Genomic DNA, 18,410 nt, shown 5'->3' with positions numbered 1-18,410 from the left:
CCTATTTTTTTCCTCTAAAAACAACTTTTGCCTCCTAAAATCAAACTAGCAAGTCTGAGTTGACCAAAACACATGTGCTTGACAAAGAAGAAATCTCGACACCAAAACAACAAATAAAAGAATAAAACGCCTACAGGATAGCGAAGTCGAGGCTATGGTCATTGGTCCCACCCTGCTCATTGGTCCCACATCTCCCCTACGATTTTATGTTTTACTTTTCGCAGTTGCACTTGCTTTATTTTTGACAAGCTGACTTTTTTATTGAAATTTCTGTGTTCACTGTTCATTTTCCTATGGAAAAAATATAAGGTTTGCTTTGATGTGGTAAGGAGAAGTGATTTTATCAGCTTCCGAGTGTTGCTACTTTCATCGCATTGTTTATCGCAAACTTTTACGGATCATTTTTTTAGGCGGATCGCGCAGAATTATTCTGCCAGAATGACGGTGGTGAATGATGGTGGTTGTTTAGTTCCTCCAGTCAGTGTCAAGTTTATGTAATTTAGGAACACTGCTCTGTAATTTAGGAGCTACACTCAAGTAATTTAGGTGAAAGAGTGTAGAAATGTCGGATGATGACATAGCTACAAAACTAAGAAAAACCGTGAAAGGAAGCTTATCTTATCGAACATCTGGTTTGCAATGGTTGCCCACTAATGAGGTATCACATGTTTTTGAAATTTACCTAATAAAACAAATCCACTAGGCTACTGCTGTTCTTCAGATATTACTTGTATTGTTTTGAACATCACGTTTCGAAAAATATTGTCTGTGTTTGAAAATCAACAGTTGTTTTGCACAAAATAAATTTATGAGAATTTTTTAAAAAAAATAAAAAAGTTAACATATGTGGGGGTGTAACCTAATTCGTACCCTGAACAATTCGTACCCTCATTTTGTACCCTGAAAAGATCAAGAGAAACAATAGCACAAAGCCAAAGTTGCTAATCGGAGTTTCAGCAAAAATTTTAGGCAGTGGCTATTTGACCGGCGCCGGTCTTTGAATCTGAAACACTATTTGACCGTCATTACGTCATTATACAGTCACTTTTTTTCTTTTTCTCTTTCCAAGCAAAAGACGAGAAGCGCGTTGTATATAAGTTCTAAATCAGACTATTTTATTCAACTCGTTACGTGGCGAGTGCGATACGTCGCCGCCTCCTATTCTAGAGGGACTGAGTTCGATACTACCCGCAAGCGTTCTTTTTTTTTAACTAAATTTTAACCCGAAGTGCATTTTTGTAGTCAATTTTTAATTTGTGTTGCATTACATTTACATACCACAGGGACGAAAAAGATACTAACTACAAAAATCGATATGGACCTCCCAGCACATTAATGAACGGGAAAAGGTGGCAAAACCTTGAAGGTTTAAAACGTGCCTAAATGAAAAATTATGTAGTAGGCTATAGTTAGCACGGCCACAAACGGAAAATTACCCAGAGAAATTCTCAAGTTCCAGCAAATTAAAAAAACTCTAACTTTATTACTCACTCACATTTATTACTTTATTACTCACATTTGAAAAGACATAAAAAATTGGGCTGTAGACAACTCAAATTAAAAATTGACTACAAAAATGCACTTTGTGTCAAAATTTAATTTAAAAAAAATAAATGAAAAAAAGAACGCTTCCAGGTTGTATCGAACTCAGTCCCTCTAGAATAGGAGGCGGCGACGTATCGCACTCGCCACGTAACGAGTTGAATAAAATAGTCGGATTTAGAGCTTATATACGCGCTCTCGTCTTTTGCTTTGAAAGAGAAAAAGAAAAACAGTGACTGTAAAGTGACATCATGACCGGTCAAATAGCGGTCCCACGAATTACCCATAAGTACCCATAAACACCATAAGTACCCATAAGCCCCATAAGTCGCGTCGAATTACCCATAAGTCGCGTCGAATTACCCATAAGGCCCATAAGTCGCGTCGAATTACCCATAAGCCCCATAAGTCGCGTCGAATTACCCATAAGCACCATAAGTCGCGTCGAATTACCCATAAGCCCCATAAGTCGCGTCGAATTACCCATAAGCCTCATAAGTCGCATCGAATTACCCATAAGCCCCATAAGTCGCGTCGAATTACCCATAAGCCCCATAAGTCGCGTCGAATTACCCATAGGCACCATAAGTAGCATTGAATTACCTAGAAGTAACGTCAAATTACCCATAAGCCTGTATAATGCGTAGTGTAGTCTATAGCCGTCTAGAAGCCTAGTAGGCCTACGGTAGTCGGTTGCATAGCCGAGTGGTGAGGAGCACTGGCTGGGCGTTCCAAAATATAGTTCGACACCGCTCAAGAGCAGGACACTTGAAGGCATGCCTAAAGGTGGACACGAAGATTGGCTTCCTTGCCTTCCCGTCCGCTTATGTGTAATCTGCAGTTTGTTGCTGCAGATGGAGTGTTTTGTCCGATAAAACACTTTAACATTGGACAATTTTCCCTATAAACCAGGTGACTGCAGCATAGCAATCGTTCTCGCACTCAGCCAGAGACTTAATTCTTGCTTTAAACTTGATAATTAAAGAAAAAAATAATAATGGCAAGGGTGGGAATCAAACCCATGTCACCAAATTCAATAGCCCTTCGGCTAAACCACTCCGCCACGGAAGCGCTCGTGGAATCTTTGCTTAATTTGGTTTATATGGTTAATGTTTCGAGAACGCTCACAATATTATCAGTTTAGTTCGTTTTTATTTCTGACTATCACAACGAAAAAACAATATACGACAAACTTAGCACAGATCTATAAAAGGTAGAAGCGAGAAAACGCGGACGTTATAACGTGCATGATACCAAAGCAAGACAATCAGTTTAACATGACACGTAGGCCTACGGTCGCAAGTCGCAACAGCAACCTGCAGATTACATATACGCTGACATGAGGCGTAAGTAATTCCACGTTGCTTATGGGTAATTCGACGCGACTTATGGGGCATTTGGGTAATTCGACGCGACTTATGGAGCTTATGGGTAATTCGACGTGACTTATGGGGCTTATGGGTAATTCGACTCGAGTCGAATTACCCATAAGTCACGTCGAATTACCCATAAGCAACGTGGAATTACTTACGCCTTCATGTCAGCATATATGTAATCTGCAAGTCGCTGCAACAGACGGAGTGTCACGTAAAATAAGGTGTTGCGACCGTGCCATATTTTAAACTGATTGTCCTGCTTTGGTATCATGCACGTTATAACGTCCGCTTTTTGTCGCCTCTACCTTTTATAGACCTCTGCTATGTTTGTCGTATATTGTTTTTTCGTTGTGATAGTCAGAAATAAGAACAAACTGAACTGAAAATATTGTGAGCGTTCTCGAGACATTACCGATAGCCTATAAGCTAAATTAAGCCAGGTTTCAAGAGTACTTGCGTGGCGTAATGGTCCAGACGATAGCTATGCAATTTGATGATACGGGTTCGATTCCTACCCTTGCCAATGTTTTTTTTTCTTCAATTATTATCAAGTTCAAAGCAAGAATTAAGTCTCTGGCTGAGTGCTAGAATGATTACTATGCTGCAGTCTCCTGGTTCATAGGGAAAATTGTCCTATGGTAAAGTGTTTTACCAGTCAAAACACTCCATCTGCTGCAGCGACCCGCAGATTACACATAAGCGGACGGGAAGGCAAGGAAGCCAATCTTCGTGTCCACCTTCAGGCATGCCTTCAAGTCTCCTGCCAAAGACACAGGTACAGCCTCTTGGGCGGTGTCGAACTATATTTTCGAACGCCGAGCCAGTGCTTCTCACTACTAGGCGACTATACACTACAGGCTTATGGGTAATTCGACGCGACTTACGGGTAATTCGACGCGACTTATGGAGCTTATGGGTAATTCGACGCGACTTATGGGGCTTTGGGTAATTCGACGCGACTTATGGAGCTTATGGGCAATTCGACGTGACTTATGGGGCTTATGGGTAATTCGACGCGACCTATGGGTAATTCGACGCGACTTATGGGGCTTATGGGTAATTCGACGCGACTTATGGTGCTTATGGGTACTTATGGGTAGTTATGGGGCTTATGGGTAATTCGTGGGACCCGTCAAATAGTGTTTCAGATTCAAAGACCGGCACCGGTCAAATAGCCACTGCCAAAATTTTACAGTTAGGGTTAAGCGGAAACTTTGATCCGTGTGTTATTTTGGCTTAATTTAATTCTTTTCTCCATTTTTTCAGGGTACAAAATGAGGGTACGAATTGTTCAGGGTGCGAATTAGGTTACACCCCCACAATAGGGTGGCCAAAAAAAATGGAAATTTTTTATTTTTGTTTGCACACCCTCTCATTTGAGGAGGATTCTTAAAAAAATGACACTGTGAAAATTTGAAGTGAATCCGACAAGAAGAAGTGCTCTCCCACCGACCTCAAAGTTTGCTTTCTTTGGCATAATTCGTCAAAATTCCTTGAATATGTGACGTAATTCTTTTTTGACTTATCTACATTGCAGTTGCAGCATTTTTGTGTAAACCATTGTTTTACTCTGAATTTATGATATAATAAGTGTTTCCACATGCAGAAAAACAGAAATAATACACAAAATAGATCACATTAACAAGCGTTTGGTATGAAATAAAATGCACTAAACTTTAGCTAAAACCGCATAAAAGTACGTTCACCAGTCACGATCGCAACGCTTCAGGTGACAACACATTGCCCAGAAATTGCAAAAGAAATGTTTGTAAAGAGTCAAGCCATTGGTTGACTTTATTGCACTTGTTGGAAGCAGCTTTCTGTGGTGCTTGACCACTTGCTAGAGGAGCTGGCGCTGTTGTTCATTTTTTGTATGGACTTCATTGAAGTCAGTAGCTAATTTGACTGCCCGCTCTGCACAATCATTGACGGCTTTGAGATGACGCCAAACTTTGCATGCTTCTTTATAATCATCACGATCACGCCATGTGTCAACAGAAGCAGTGACTCGAAAAGGTTAAGTGAACGCTGTGTTACAAACTGTGCCAAAGAGAGACGTTAAAACTTGACAATTTTGTTTGGGGCAACACGACGAACATCTTCGGGAAATGGGTCTTTCTTAAGAGCATTAACGATTGCCTTCTTTTCATCATCTGTGTTATTATCACTGAATAAAGGCAGTGCAGCAAGATCCTCACTGATGTACCACAAGCGCAACCTCAACTTTTTTCTGCCACTTGAGAAATTGCATTGTCAACCTCTTTATAATCCTCTGTGAGCTGTAACATTGCTAGGTCATTTGTAGGGGCAGATATTGATGGTGCTGCAAACCAAAAAGTGGCATAGATGGTAGTAGTTAATATTACTTCATCTACAACTGTGCTGCATGCAAGTGGCAGTGTAATCTTATTGACCTTCATCTCGTAGTAGACGGCGAAGAACCACACCCCATACAGGCAGCTGGCATGGCCCTCAAGAGAGTCAACAAATGGACACCCACTCTCTAGTGTTGACTCCCTTGAGGGGCTATGTCAGCTGCCTGTATGGGGTGTGGTTCTACGAGATGAAGATCAATAAGGTTACACTGCCACTTGCTTGCAGTACAGTTCTTGTGAGTGAAAGCTAATATCGCTACCACTGCAAAGACTCACGTTGTTACCAAACTAAAACGCATCCATCAAGAGCATATAGGAGAATCAAAGCACAATGGGAGGCGAAATTCAGCTTCCCAGCTGACCTCAGAAGCTGACTTCACCCAGAGCTTAAGTGCATTATTTGATATTGCACATGCTAACTGGGAATGCCGCATAACAATACCAAAAGACTGCCAGTTTCTGATAGACCAAGGTGGTGCATGACAGATACTGATGACAACAGAGGACCCAATGCATCGCAAAGCAGCTGCAAAGTATAGAAAGCGCAAAGATGATGAACAGAGACGCAACAGAAATCGCATTGATCCAGTACCATCAAGTGCTGCTGCTTTCTCATCTGAAAATGATTAGCAGATGATGAAGATTCTTCCAGTGACCCACTGTTTGCACCGTAAATCCAAATAACACCAAAACAAAAGAAAACCCAGTAGGAGCAGCCATTACCAAAACGCTGCATTATCGATAATCCACTGTTTAATGCAGCACTGAACAGAACTATAACATCAAGTCGTCAAGCAATGATGATCGTCACTCCTACTCTTGCTGCAGCTGGAATTGATATATATAAATGAATTGACAATGTCACATTCCTCTGTCATGAATGCTCGAAACACCTCATGTGAAAGCCTGGCAGCTGCAGTGCTGCAAAAATTTAAACTAACAGCTACAGTTCCACTTGTTCATTTTCATGGTAAACATTTGACTAATGCCAATGGCACAAAGTCCGAATCTTTGGCCATTGTAGTTTCTGGTATGCATGTTGAGATACCGCTTGGCATTCCGAAGCTGCCTATTGGAACGGGATCACCAATGGGCCAAAAAGTAGTGGAATTCATACACGAGTTGTAGCAGAGCACTTAGCTGCACTTTGTTTTGACACGACATCAAGCAATACGGGAATCCACACTGGAGCTATCACCGTCATGCAGCAGGCATTTAATCGAAGGCTGCTATTTCTTGCATGCCATGATCTCAAAGTCGTCAATGATTGTGCAGAGCGGGCACTGGGCAGTCAAATTAGCTACTGACTTCAATGAAGTCCTTACGGAAAATGAACAACAGCGCCAGCTCCTCTATCAGGTGATCGAGCACCACAGAAAGCTGCTTCCAACAAGTGCAAGCAAAAGCCAACATGCCAACAGCTCCATTAAATAAAATCAATGGCTTGACTCTTTACAAACATTTCTTTTGCTTTTTCTGGGCAATGTGTTGTCACCTGAAGCGTTGCGATCGTGACTGGTGAACGTACTTTTATACGGTTTTCGCTAAAGTTCAGTGCATTTAATTTCATACCAAACGCTTGTTAATGTGATCTATTTTGTGCATTATTTATGTTTTTCTGCATGTGGAAACACTTATTATATCATAAATTCAGAGTAAAACAATGGTTAACACAAAAATGCTGCAACTGCAATGTAGATAAGTCAAAAAAGAATTACGTCACATATTCAAGGAATTTTGATGAATTATGCCAAAGAAAGCAAATTTAGAGGTCGGTGGGAGAGCACTTCCTCTTGTGGGATTCACTTCAAATTTTCACAGTGTCATTTTTTCATGAATCCTCCTCAAATGAGAGGGTGTGCAAACAAAAATAAAAAATTTCCATTTTTTTTGGCCACCCTACCCCACAATCCACATAGGAGCTGGTATACAAGTCGCTGCCCTGGTTAAAAGGGCGATGACGTCACGGAGAAGGAATCCACCAAAGAAAAGGTGGAAAAGTGGGGTTAAATCAGTCAACCATAACAAAAAAAGCATGCAAGTGTCCGCCTTTACTAAATTAGTTGTGATTTTCTTGTTTCTGCTTCGATTTTTACAATTGAACCAGCCCTGCAAAGCAGAAGATCTCCCCTATGCAAAGCAATGTAACACAGGCCCGAAAAACACCACATATCTCCTTAGAAAAGAGTTAAACTTGACCAAGTTTAACTATATATCCGAAGAATACTTCTAAAGATACCAGCATTTAATCAAGAACATATCTCTGTCGTTTCTGCTTCGATTTTTACAATTGAACCATTGCTGGAAAGCACAAGCTATCGTCTACCCAAATAAAGCTAAGCCAGACCCTAAAAGTTAAAAATATTTCCTAGGTAAAGAGTTGAACTTGACCGAGTTTAACCATTTAGGCTATCCCAAAAATACCTTTAAAGATACCAGCATTTAATAAACGCTAATCTAAAGAACATATCTCTGTCTATTTACAAGCAAAAGTTGAGGTTGATAGCTTTTTCACTTTAGCGAGCAACTGGGCTTCAAACACAAGCAAATAGCGCCCGATGACTCGTTGCATTTCCGAATCGAAGCAAGTATACAAGTCTCCCCGGTCTGCGATCATTATATGTCTTTATTAAATTAGTTGTAAGTTGCTTGTTTCTGCTTCGATTTTAACAATTGAACCATTGCTGGAAAGCACAAACTATCGTCTACTCAAATGAAGGTGAGCCAGACTCTAAAAGTTAAAAACATTTCCTAGGTAAAGAGTTGAACTTGACCGAGTTTTAACCATTTATCCCACAAATACCTTTAAAGATAACAGCATTTAATAAACGCTAATCTAAAGAACATATCTCTGTCTATTCACAAGCAAAAGTTGAGGTTGATAGCTTTTTCACAAAGCGAGCAACCGGGCTTCAAACACAAGCAAATAGCGCCCGATGACTCGTTGCATTTCCGAATCGAAGCAAGTATACAAGTCTCCCCGGTCTGCGATCATTTCATGCCTTTATTAAATTGGTTGTAAGTTGCTTGTTTCTGCTTCGATTTTTACAATTGAACCATTGCTGGAAAGCAGAAGCTATCGTCTACCCAAATGAAGGTGAGCCAGACTCTAAAAGCTAAAAATATTTCCTAGGTAAAAAGTTGAACTTGACCGAGTTTTAACCATTTATCCCACAATTATTTTAAAAAATACCAGCATTTAGTAAACGCTAATCTAAAGAACAGAATGCCACCGATGTTGTCCCCTGGACATGTCGTCCCCCCGATGTCGTCCCCTGCCGATGTCGTCCCACGTCGATGTCGTCCCTGTTGCCAGATGTTCAACTTTTTTTGTCCTCCATTTAATTTTAAATGTAGGTAAAAATTATGGTTGTTCGAAACGAACTCGTAGCAGTGGGCTACCGTGTCTGTAGGTTATATTATTTTAAAGAAATAATAATAAATAAACAAACTGTTCATTCAGTTGTGCAAAACTGTGCACTCAGTGTCACTCAGCAACAAAATAACTCAGTGTCACTCAGCAACAACTGTGCACTCTGTGTCACTCAGCAACAAAATAATTAACCCTGGCTAGCGGACATTTGAAAAAAAAAATTAGCCTAGAAATTAATTTTTATTTTTGAAATTAAAATAATTTGTTTGTTCATCTGAACAAAAAAAAATGTTTGTTCATCAACTAATCCCACAAGTTGTACCAAACTGAAAGAATAACGTAGCCTACCAAACTGAAAGAATAACGTGAGCATTGACGCTCGAGCTGAAATGCAACAGCCCGCCGCATTTTGAAGTCTGTTCGGCAGCGTGATTCATGATCACTCACCGGAGACGACATGGGCATTGACGCTCGAGCTGAAATCCAACAGCGCGCCGCATATGAAGTTTTTTTTTGGCGGCGTAAATTATTGCGCGTCCCGATGTATGAGGGTACGACATCGGGGGGACGACATTGTCGCCACCCTAAAGAACATATCTCTGTGTATTTACAAGCAAAAGTTGAGGTTGATAGCTTTTTCACAAAGCGAGCAACCGGGCTTCAAACACAAGCAAATAGCGCCCGCTGACTCGTTGCATTTCTGAATCAAAGCAAGTATACAAGTCTCTCCGGTCTGCGATCATTATACTGTATGTCTTTATTAAATTAGTTGTAAGTTGCTTGTTTCTGCTTCGATTTTTACAATTGAACCATTGCTGGAAAGCACAAGCTAGTGTTTGAAGCCCGGTTGCTCGCTTTGTGAAAAAGCTATCAACCTCAACTTTTTCTTGTAAATAGACAGAGACAGGGTTGGAAAAAATCATGATTTTTTTAAAAAAATCAAAAAAATTGGATTTTTTTGATTTAAATCGGATTTTTTTGATTTAAATCAGATTTTTTTGATTTTTTTTATATAAAAAAGAGTCGAGTCTACTTGGGGGAAAAAATCATTTTAGTAAGATAGCAGAATTATTTTTAACCCCTTGATTGATTGAAAGGCTTTGCGTTGCAAGTGTTTAATCATTTTTATTATTATATTGTAGGCTAGCCTGTCTATTGCACACATTTTTAAGTAGGTGTGATATGTTGCTTTATACTAAATCATAATGTGCATATCGAGATTGAGGTACGTCTCAGACTGTCATCTCACTACACTAAGATCTTTCCTTACGTTTGAGCACACATCACTTTGCTTTTTTGCTCAACTAATGCATAGCCTAGAACCAGACTTTTTGCAAAGAAAGTTTAACTGTGTAATATAATTATGTTACCGACGTACCATACCAAAACAATAAAAGTTCAGATGACACAAATTTGCAGTTTATTTTGCATTGTGAAGTTTGTACATAAATACAAGCTCGCCAGCTTTTGCAGTGCCCAATCGATTTCGAACTTCTGATTGAACCAGACCAAAAGTGGAAAAAACTCGCTCAAAAACTATGTTTAGTGAACAACACTGTTTGTGAACTGCCAAGTAAACTAAGTTGCCTTTCTTAACATGCATAGCCTATAGCCATAAGTATTTAAATATAACTTTTGTATTACAGAGAAGCAGTGAAACGTTTGTTGATGTATTTATTTTTATTTTAGCAAATAAAAAAATCATTTGATTTTTTTAATTGATTTTTTTGATTTTTATTGTTTGATTTAAATCATGATTTAAATCAATGATTTAAATCATTTGATTTAAATCAACCAACCCTGGAGAGATATGTTCTTTAGATTAGCGTTTATTAAATGCTGTTATCTTTAAAGATATTTGTGGGATAAATGGTTAAAGTCGGTCAAGTTCAACTCTTTACCTAGGAAATGTTTTTAACTTTTAGGGTCTGGCTTAGCTTTATTTGGATATACGATAGCTTGTGCTTTCCAGCAATGGTCTTTCTCTGTAGGTATCATGGCTGATACAGCCCTCGATGTACAATGATGTTCCAGTTTGATCGATCTCCTGCGTCTTGCCAAATTTTAGTAGGGTTTTTGATTTGTGGTTGAAAATTGTGTGTGAATCTTTGAGCTCCTCTTGATCGTTTTCCTATTATTTTTCCACTTAAAGATAAATCTTCAAGTTTGCCTTTCCTTATGCTGTGACCCAAGAACTTCAGTTGCCGCCTTTCTATAGATCTCATTATCTGCTGCTCCTGGCCCATCTGTTGGAGAACTGCTCTGTTGGTTCGAAAAGCTGTCCATGGAATTTTGAGAATTCTTCGGTAAAACCACATTTCTGCAGCTTCAAGCTTTTTTCAGGTTTTTGTTGTTAGCGTCCAGGTTTCACATCCGTACATCAAAATTGACCAAACAAAGCATTTTAACAAACAAATTTTTAAAGTTTTGGAAAGCTTTCGATCTTTAATGATTTTTGTCATGGTGTTAAAGATTTTTGTCAAGGTGTTGAAACCAGCAATGGTACAATTGTAAAAATCGAAGCAGAAACAAGCAACTTACAACTAATTTAATAAAGACATAATAATGATCGCAGACCTGGGGAGACTTGTATACTTGCTTCGATTCGGAAATGCAACGAGTCATCGGGCGCTATTTGCTTGTGTTTGAAGCCCAGTTGCTCGCTTTGTGAAAAAGCTATCAACCTCAACTTTTGCTTGTAAATAGACAGAGATATGTTCTTTAGATTAGCGTTTATTAAATGCTATTATCTTTAAAGGTATTTGTGGGATAAATGGTTAAAACTCGGTCAAGTTCAACTCTTTACCTAGGAAATGTTTTTAACTTTTAAAGTCTGGCTCACCTTCATTTGGATAGACGATAGTTTGTGCTTTCCAGCAATGATTCAATTGTTAAAATCGAAGCAGAGACAAGCAACTTACAACTAATTTAATAAAGACATATAATGATCGCAGACCGGGGAGACTTGTATACTTGCTACGATTCGGAAATGCAACGAGTCATCGGGCGCTATTTGCTTGTGTTTGAAGCCCGGTTGCTCGCTTTGTGAAAAGCTATCAACCTCAACTTTTGCTTGTAAATAGACAAAGATATGTTCTTTAGATTAGCGTTTATTAAATGCTGGTATCTTTAAAGGTATTTGTGGGATAAATGGTTAAACTCGGTCAAGTTCAACTCTTTACCTAGGAAATAATTTTAACTTTTAGGGTCTGGCTTAGCTTTATTTGGGTAGACGATAGCTTGTGCTTTCCAGCAATGGTTCAATTGTAAAAATCCAGCAGAAACGAAAATCCAGCAGAAAGCAGAAATGACAGAGATATGTTCTTGATTAAATGCTGTTATCTTTAGAAGTATTCTTCGGATAAATAGTTAAACTTGGTCAAGTTTAACTCTTTTCTAAGGAGATATGTGGTGTTTTTCGGGCCTGTGTTACATTGCTTTGCATAAGGCAGATCTTCTGCTTTGCAGGGCTGGTTCAATTGTAAAAATCGAAGCAGAAACAAGCAAATCACAACTAATTTAGTAAAGGGGACACTTGCATGCTTTTTTTTGTTGTGGTTGACTGATTTCACCCCACTTTTCCACCAATTTTTTGGTGGATTCCTTCTCCGTGACGTCATCGCCTTTTTAACCAGGGCGGCGACTTGTATACCAGCTCCCCCATATATGTTGACCTTTTTATTTTCCAATATGTGTATCCATCATGGCGATCTACCTATATGCTAGTACTGGCCTTCCCAACGTGGCAACAGCCAAATAATGTGGGGGCCTATTCAAAATTCAATTTACCAACTGAGATAAGTGTTACAACATAGCCTACCGTGTATATAATAATCAGCAATTTTCATTGGTCAAGTATAGTTAATCTGGGTAATGCGAAAACAGTGATGCCGGTGGCTCCACGGTGGGCGCAGCTTTATGCGAAGTATAGCGATACAATTCGCTTTCCCACTCCGGAGGATAAAAATGTGAAAGAAAACAAAAACAGTTTAGTATGGTATTCAATGTTAAGATGAACTACGGATTACGGAAGGTATAACTTCATATTTTCCAGACTATCTAAATCTTCCTACAATATCACATTGTTTCTGTTGGATGCAACCTAGTTCGTACCATGAACAGTTCGGACCGTCAGTTCATACCTTGAAATGATCAAGAAAAAATTAAAAAAAGTCGCTGATCGCAGTTTCCGCAATCATTTAAAAATTTTCCCCCTGAAAAGATCAAGAGAAAAAATGGGTGCAACCTAGTTCGTACCTTGAACCATTTGTACAGTCAGTTCGTACCCTGAAAAGATCGAGAGAAAAAATGAAAAAAAGCCGTAGTCGCTGATCGCAGTTAGGGATAATCGCAGTTTAATAGCACAAAACCGAAGTCGCTGATTGGAGTTTCCCCAAACAATTTGAAACAAACTCGTGGGTTAGGGTTAGCGGAAACTGCAAAACTGCGGAAAAATGTTTGCGAAAACTGCGATCAGCAAGGGTTAGGGTTAGAGCATAGATTACTCTACATGGTTAGAGTTAGGGTAAGCGGAAACTGCGGAAAAATGTTTGCGGAAACTACGATCAGCGAGGGTTAAAGCATAGATTACTCTATAGTTAGGGTAAAGGTTAGCGGAAACTACGGAAAATTGTTTGCGGAAACTGCGATCATAGATTACTCTATGGTTAGAGATAGGGTAAGCGGAAACTGTGGTTAGCGGAAACTGCGGAAAAATGTTGGCAGTGGCTATTTGACCGGCGCCGGTCTTTGAATCTGAAACACTATTTGACCGTCATTACGTCATTATACAGTCACTGTTTTTCTTTTTCACTTTCAAAGCAAAAGACGAGAAGCGCTATATAAGTTCTAAATCCGACCATTGTATTCAACTCGATACGTGGCGCGTGCGGTTAGTCGCCGCTTCCTATGCTAGAGGGACTGAGTTCGATACTACTCGGAAGCGTTCTTTTTTTTTTTTACTAAATTTTGACCCGAAGTGCATTTTTGTAGTCAATTTTTAATTTGAGTTGCATTACATTTACATACCATTACCATTTTTTTAAAAGAAGCATTGTATATAACTAACTTGTTGAGAGCAAAAATGTAATGCTTCGTTCAGCAAACACGGTCAAATCTATCAATCATTTTATTTTTCGTCATTATAACACGTCCGGGACGAAAAAGATACTACAAAAATCGATATAGACCTACCAGCACGTTAATGAACGGGAAAAGGTGGCAAAACCTTGAAAGGTTCAAAACGTGCCTGAATGAAAAATTATGTAGTAGGCCAGGCTATATATCAGTAGTTAGCACGGCCACAAACGGAAAATTACCCAGAGAAATTCTCAAATTCCAGCAAATTAAAAAAACTCTAACTTTATTACTCACATTTGAAAAGACATAAAAAATTGAGCTGTAGGCAACTCAAATTAAAAATTGACTACAAAAATGCACTTCGTGTCAAAATTTTGTTAAAAAAAAATACATAAAAAAGGAACGCTTCCAGGTAGCATCGAACTCAGTCCCTCTAGAATAGGAGGCGGTCAAATAGTGTTTCAGATTCAAAGACCGGCGCCGGTCAAATAGCCACTGCCAAAAATGTTTGCGGAAACTGCGATCAGCGAGGGTTAAAGCATAGATTACTCTATATAGTTAGGATAAAGGTTAGCGGAAACTGCGGAAAAATGTTTGTGGAAACTGCGATCAGCGAGGGTTAGGGTAGAGCATAGTTTACTTTATGGTTAGAATTAGGGTTAGCAGAAACTGCGGAAAAATGTTTGCGGAAACTGCGATCAGCGGACTTCGGTTTTGATTTTTTCTCGACCTTTTCAGTTCATTCATGAACTACATAACAATTGTCATGACAAACAATATGTAAATTGTGATGTCATTAACAAGCAATAATGTAAATTGTGATGTCATAGACAAAAATCTTGAACAATTAGACTTGAGTGTCTTGCGAAGACGCCTGTGCATGAGTTGATTAGCGTGGACTTGTTGGCGCACACTCATCAAGCACACATAAATTTGACAAGGTCACCAACTTTATCCAATGGCAAGGCAAGTCAAGACGATTGGAGCTAGTGACATGCTGCAGCCTTCATCCGCCTTCACAGTCGTTGAGCTTGACTGGCTTCATCCGCCGTTGGGGACTTGGGTACTTTGGACTACGTTTTGCCTCTACCTTTTAACGTTGGCACACTTGACATGGTAGCTGACTTGGAGATAACCGGAACAATCCGGAACATGCCTTTTATAGGGATGTGTGACCTTGCAGCCATAAGGTGGTGCAAGTTAGCCTGGAAAAACTTCAGGAGTTATTTTTTCTGACAACCTCACCATTTAATAGGGTGTCCTCAGCAAAATTCAAAATATTTTCAGTTTTTTCCAAATAAGCCACCCTACCTCTCACCCCCGAGACTTTTGCATGTGATTGTCAAGCTCATGATTTCACAGCTGCATTTACTGTTGAAGGAGTTGGGTTACATATTTGAAACTTGAACTGTTTATAGTTTAGGCAAAGAAGATTTTTGCTGAAAGTTTCAACTTCCTGAATGACTGTCCACAGGGTCAAATATTAACCACAAGATGGTGCATTTTAAGTTTTTTGCTCGGGCCTCATCTTAGCACCCTTTGAAACTGACATCAAACTTCAATATTTTCACATTTGTTTGGTGTCAGTTTCATGGGGGTTAATTACCAACTAGTATAGATTAATGATATGCAAAATGGTAGTTCTGTGACTATTGACTGTAGAAGAAGACATAGGCGCCTAGGGGTGTTCAATTTCGATCATTTGAATATTCGAAAAATATTTGTTTTCGATTTCCGAATTTCGATTTCGAATATCACAACTATTCACCTAACTGCAAAATGTGATTTTATTGAAAGAAACGACATGAAAATTCGCTAGAAAACGCGAAAAAAAGCCATGAAAATTTGCGAAAAAAGAACACAAAATAACGTCTACAGCTCTAGGCCCATGTTGGTGTTTATGAACACAAGCTGATCGACATGGTCATTGGTCAGTCGGGATCTCAGCTTCGTGACGGTCAGGCCAGCTTTTGAAAACGATTGCTCCGCTGGAGCCGAGGTTGCTGGGATCCTAAACACTTCAAGTTCATCTTCACAGCGAGCGATTCAGTAGCAGCTACGTAGCAAATTATGTTGTTTTTGGATGCATTCAACATCTGATGACATTGAATCGACACAAAATGGTAGATGTTTGCTATGTCCCAGGCAGCAAAATCAGTCATTTTTACATTGATTCAACGTCTGCAGACATTAAATCAATGTAAAAATGACAGACTTTGTTGTCTGGTGTTGGATTGTAGCATCGCAACTCGTTCATAGTGATTATTTATCGCAAAGCTGTTGCGGTTTGCATTCAAAAAGTGTTTTCCTGCTGCCGATCACTAGTTCATCTATTGTTTTATGTATCAATATTCAATATGACAGCATAAAAAGTTGCCCCCACACAGAAATATGCGTGGGGGCCTGGCACCCACGCAGGCCCGTAGCCAGCCGGGAGCCAAGGGGGCCTTGCCCCCCTGAAAAAAATTTCGCCCCCATTGGCAAAATCTCAACATTCTAGAGCAACAGTTACAATTATAATGATTTTGCCCATTTAAATTTTTTCGCCCCCTCCCCCCTAAAAAAAAGTTGCCCCCCTTGCTCTGCGGTCTGGCTACGGCCCTGCCCCCACGGCTTAGGCGCCTATGGATTCGGTAAAAAATGGATAAAACTGCAACAAAGCTCAGCCTACACTTTCTGCTATTGCACAACCTAGCAACCTGGCATCCCTGGTGCAGGACTGGCCGATGGACCCGCGAGAGCGTGTGGTAGTCACGTGATCGACGATGCGTCGAAGTCTTTTTTCGCTTGCAAAATGTGACAAGACAGATTTCGCGCCACTTGCGTTACTTTCAACCGCGTTCAGCCGAAAGGGCTGCTATAATTTCGAATATGTCCGATACGAAAAACGAATTTCGAATATCACCATAATCAAAATCGAATTAAATCGAAAATCGAAATTGAACACCCCTATAGGTGCCTAACTATTTTTTTGGCCGTGGGGGCGAAAGCGTGTTTCATCAGCAACAACGTAAATTCAGCGCAATGTCACGCAGATGGATGACGTAATTATGTCGTCACACTAGGATTGCTTTTATTGCCACACTCGGAGTTATCGCAACGTTCGACCTACCGTTAATTACTATAAACAAAACTTGACCAAAGCACATGCTATGCGTCTGCGTGGGCTAGCGGTTGATGGACTGCGACTCTTCAAGCCAAGCACAACATAAAGTTTAGCAACGAACTAGATTTATTAGCATGAAACAAGAGACAAAAAGGTTTACTAAAAGGTATGATATACTGTAAATGGAATGAAAATACTAACTTGATCATACGCTTGAAAATAAACCTGGTGAAAGCAAAATCATTCATGTTTACATCAATTCAACAGCACGTCACCTTGAATAAATTTAAAAGTTGCTGACATCCGTAAACAACCCTTGAAAAATAGTTACGGAGAGACGTTTGATTAAGTTTTCGGATTGACATTGCTCCCTTTTCACTACAATATTGCGACTTATGGCTGACCTGCTTTCAAGTTTCAATTCGCTGTGATATGCCCGTTTTCGTGTTGCAGATGAAAGAAAAGATGCGCATATTCTCGCCTTTGATCGGGTTTCTATGTGGTCGTGTATGCGCCATGCAGTTTGCGCGAGTCCGTTGTTGTGTTGAATTGATTATGCCGTGTGTGCGCAATGCGGTTTGTACCAGCCCTTGTTACGTTGGTTAGTGGTTACCTCGGGCCGAGACTTCAAGTTCATTTTCACAGCGAGCGATTCACTGTCGCAACAATTTTCTGCAGAGGTTTCGACTTTCGAAAGCGACATCCAGTCTGTTTGCAAATTGCAAGCGCATTACGCTAAACGCACGCTGCGTCTACGTAGCAAATTAAGTTGTTTTTGGGTAGCTGATGTTGTTTTTGGGTTTCTGATGACATTGAAGCAAAGTGGTAGATTTTTGCTATGTCTCAGGCAACAAAATCTGTCATTTTTACATTGATTTAACGTCTGCAGTCGTTGAATCAATGACAGATTTTTTTTGTCTGGAGTGGGATTGTAGCATCGCTACTCGTTCTAGTGATTATTTATCGCAAAGCTGTTGCGGTTTGCATTTAAAAATGTTTTCCTGCTGCCGATCGCTAGTTCATCTATTGTTTTATGTATAATACAGCATAAAAAGTTGCTCCCACACAGAAATATGCGTGGGGGTCCTGGCCCCCACAGCTTAGGCGCCTATGGAAGAGGACTTCGCTCTCCACAGACAGACAGACCACACGCTCAACATAAGGAATAATTCATGGCCTGTGTAATCAATATTGGTTGATGATGATGATCATTGATCACCTTATCTATATGATAAAGCTTTGGTAGAGAGTTTGCTTTGTTGAACCGTAGAAAAATATAACAAAGTAACTTTAGCGGGTTTAACATGATGTATTACATGCACAAATAGTTTAGTTTTAATTTTAATTATGTTATATTTGTGTATGTAATACATCATGTTAAACCCGCTAAAGTTATGCAATTGATTGAGTTTCGCTTTTAGCAGCATGATCGATCGTTGCTTACTTCACTGTGTAGATTCTAAAGATCTTTTTAAGCTTGATGCTGTGAGTTAGTTGTGGCATCAGGCTTAAAAAGACCGTTAGAATCTACACAGTGAAGTCCGCTAAAGTTACTTTGT

General features: G+C 39.6%; 1 protein-coding gene across 2 annotated transcripts in view; it reads left to right on the top strand.

Annotated features, from left to right (window-relative positions):
• The first annotated feature begins 461 nt into the window (after window positions 1-461).
• Window positions 462-18,410, top strand: part of LOC145766058 (uncharacterized) — an 83,071-nt gene continuing 65,122 nt past the window's right edge. Inside the window, exon 1 of one of the 2 annotated variants that reach the window (XM_082577712.1) lies at window positions 462-658. In XM_082577712.1, the coding sequence (XP_082433838.1) occupies window positions 563-658 (96 nt within the window). In that variant the 5' untranslated portion in view covers window positions 462-562. The remainder of the gene's footprint in view (window positions 659-18,410) is intronic. The other variant, XM_082577713.1, reaches the window with a different exon arrangement.

This window comes from Aplidium turbinatum, chromosome 3, assembly GCF_918807975.1.
Source record: "Aplidium turbinatum chromosome 3, kaAplTurb1.1, whole genome shotgun sequence".
NCBI lineage: Eukaryota > Metazoa > Chordata > Ascidiacea > Aplousobranchia > Polyclinidae > Aplidium > Aplidium turbinatum.
Note: the sequence above shows the minus strand (reverse complement) of the source record. Positions and strands in the feature narration are given on the sequence as shown.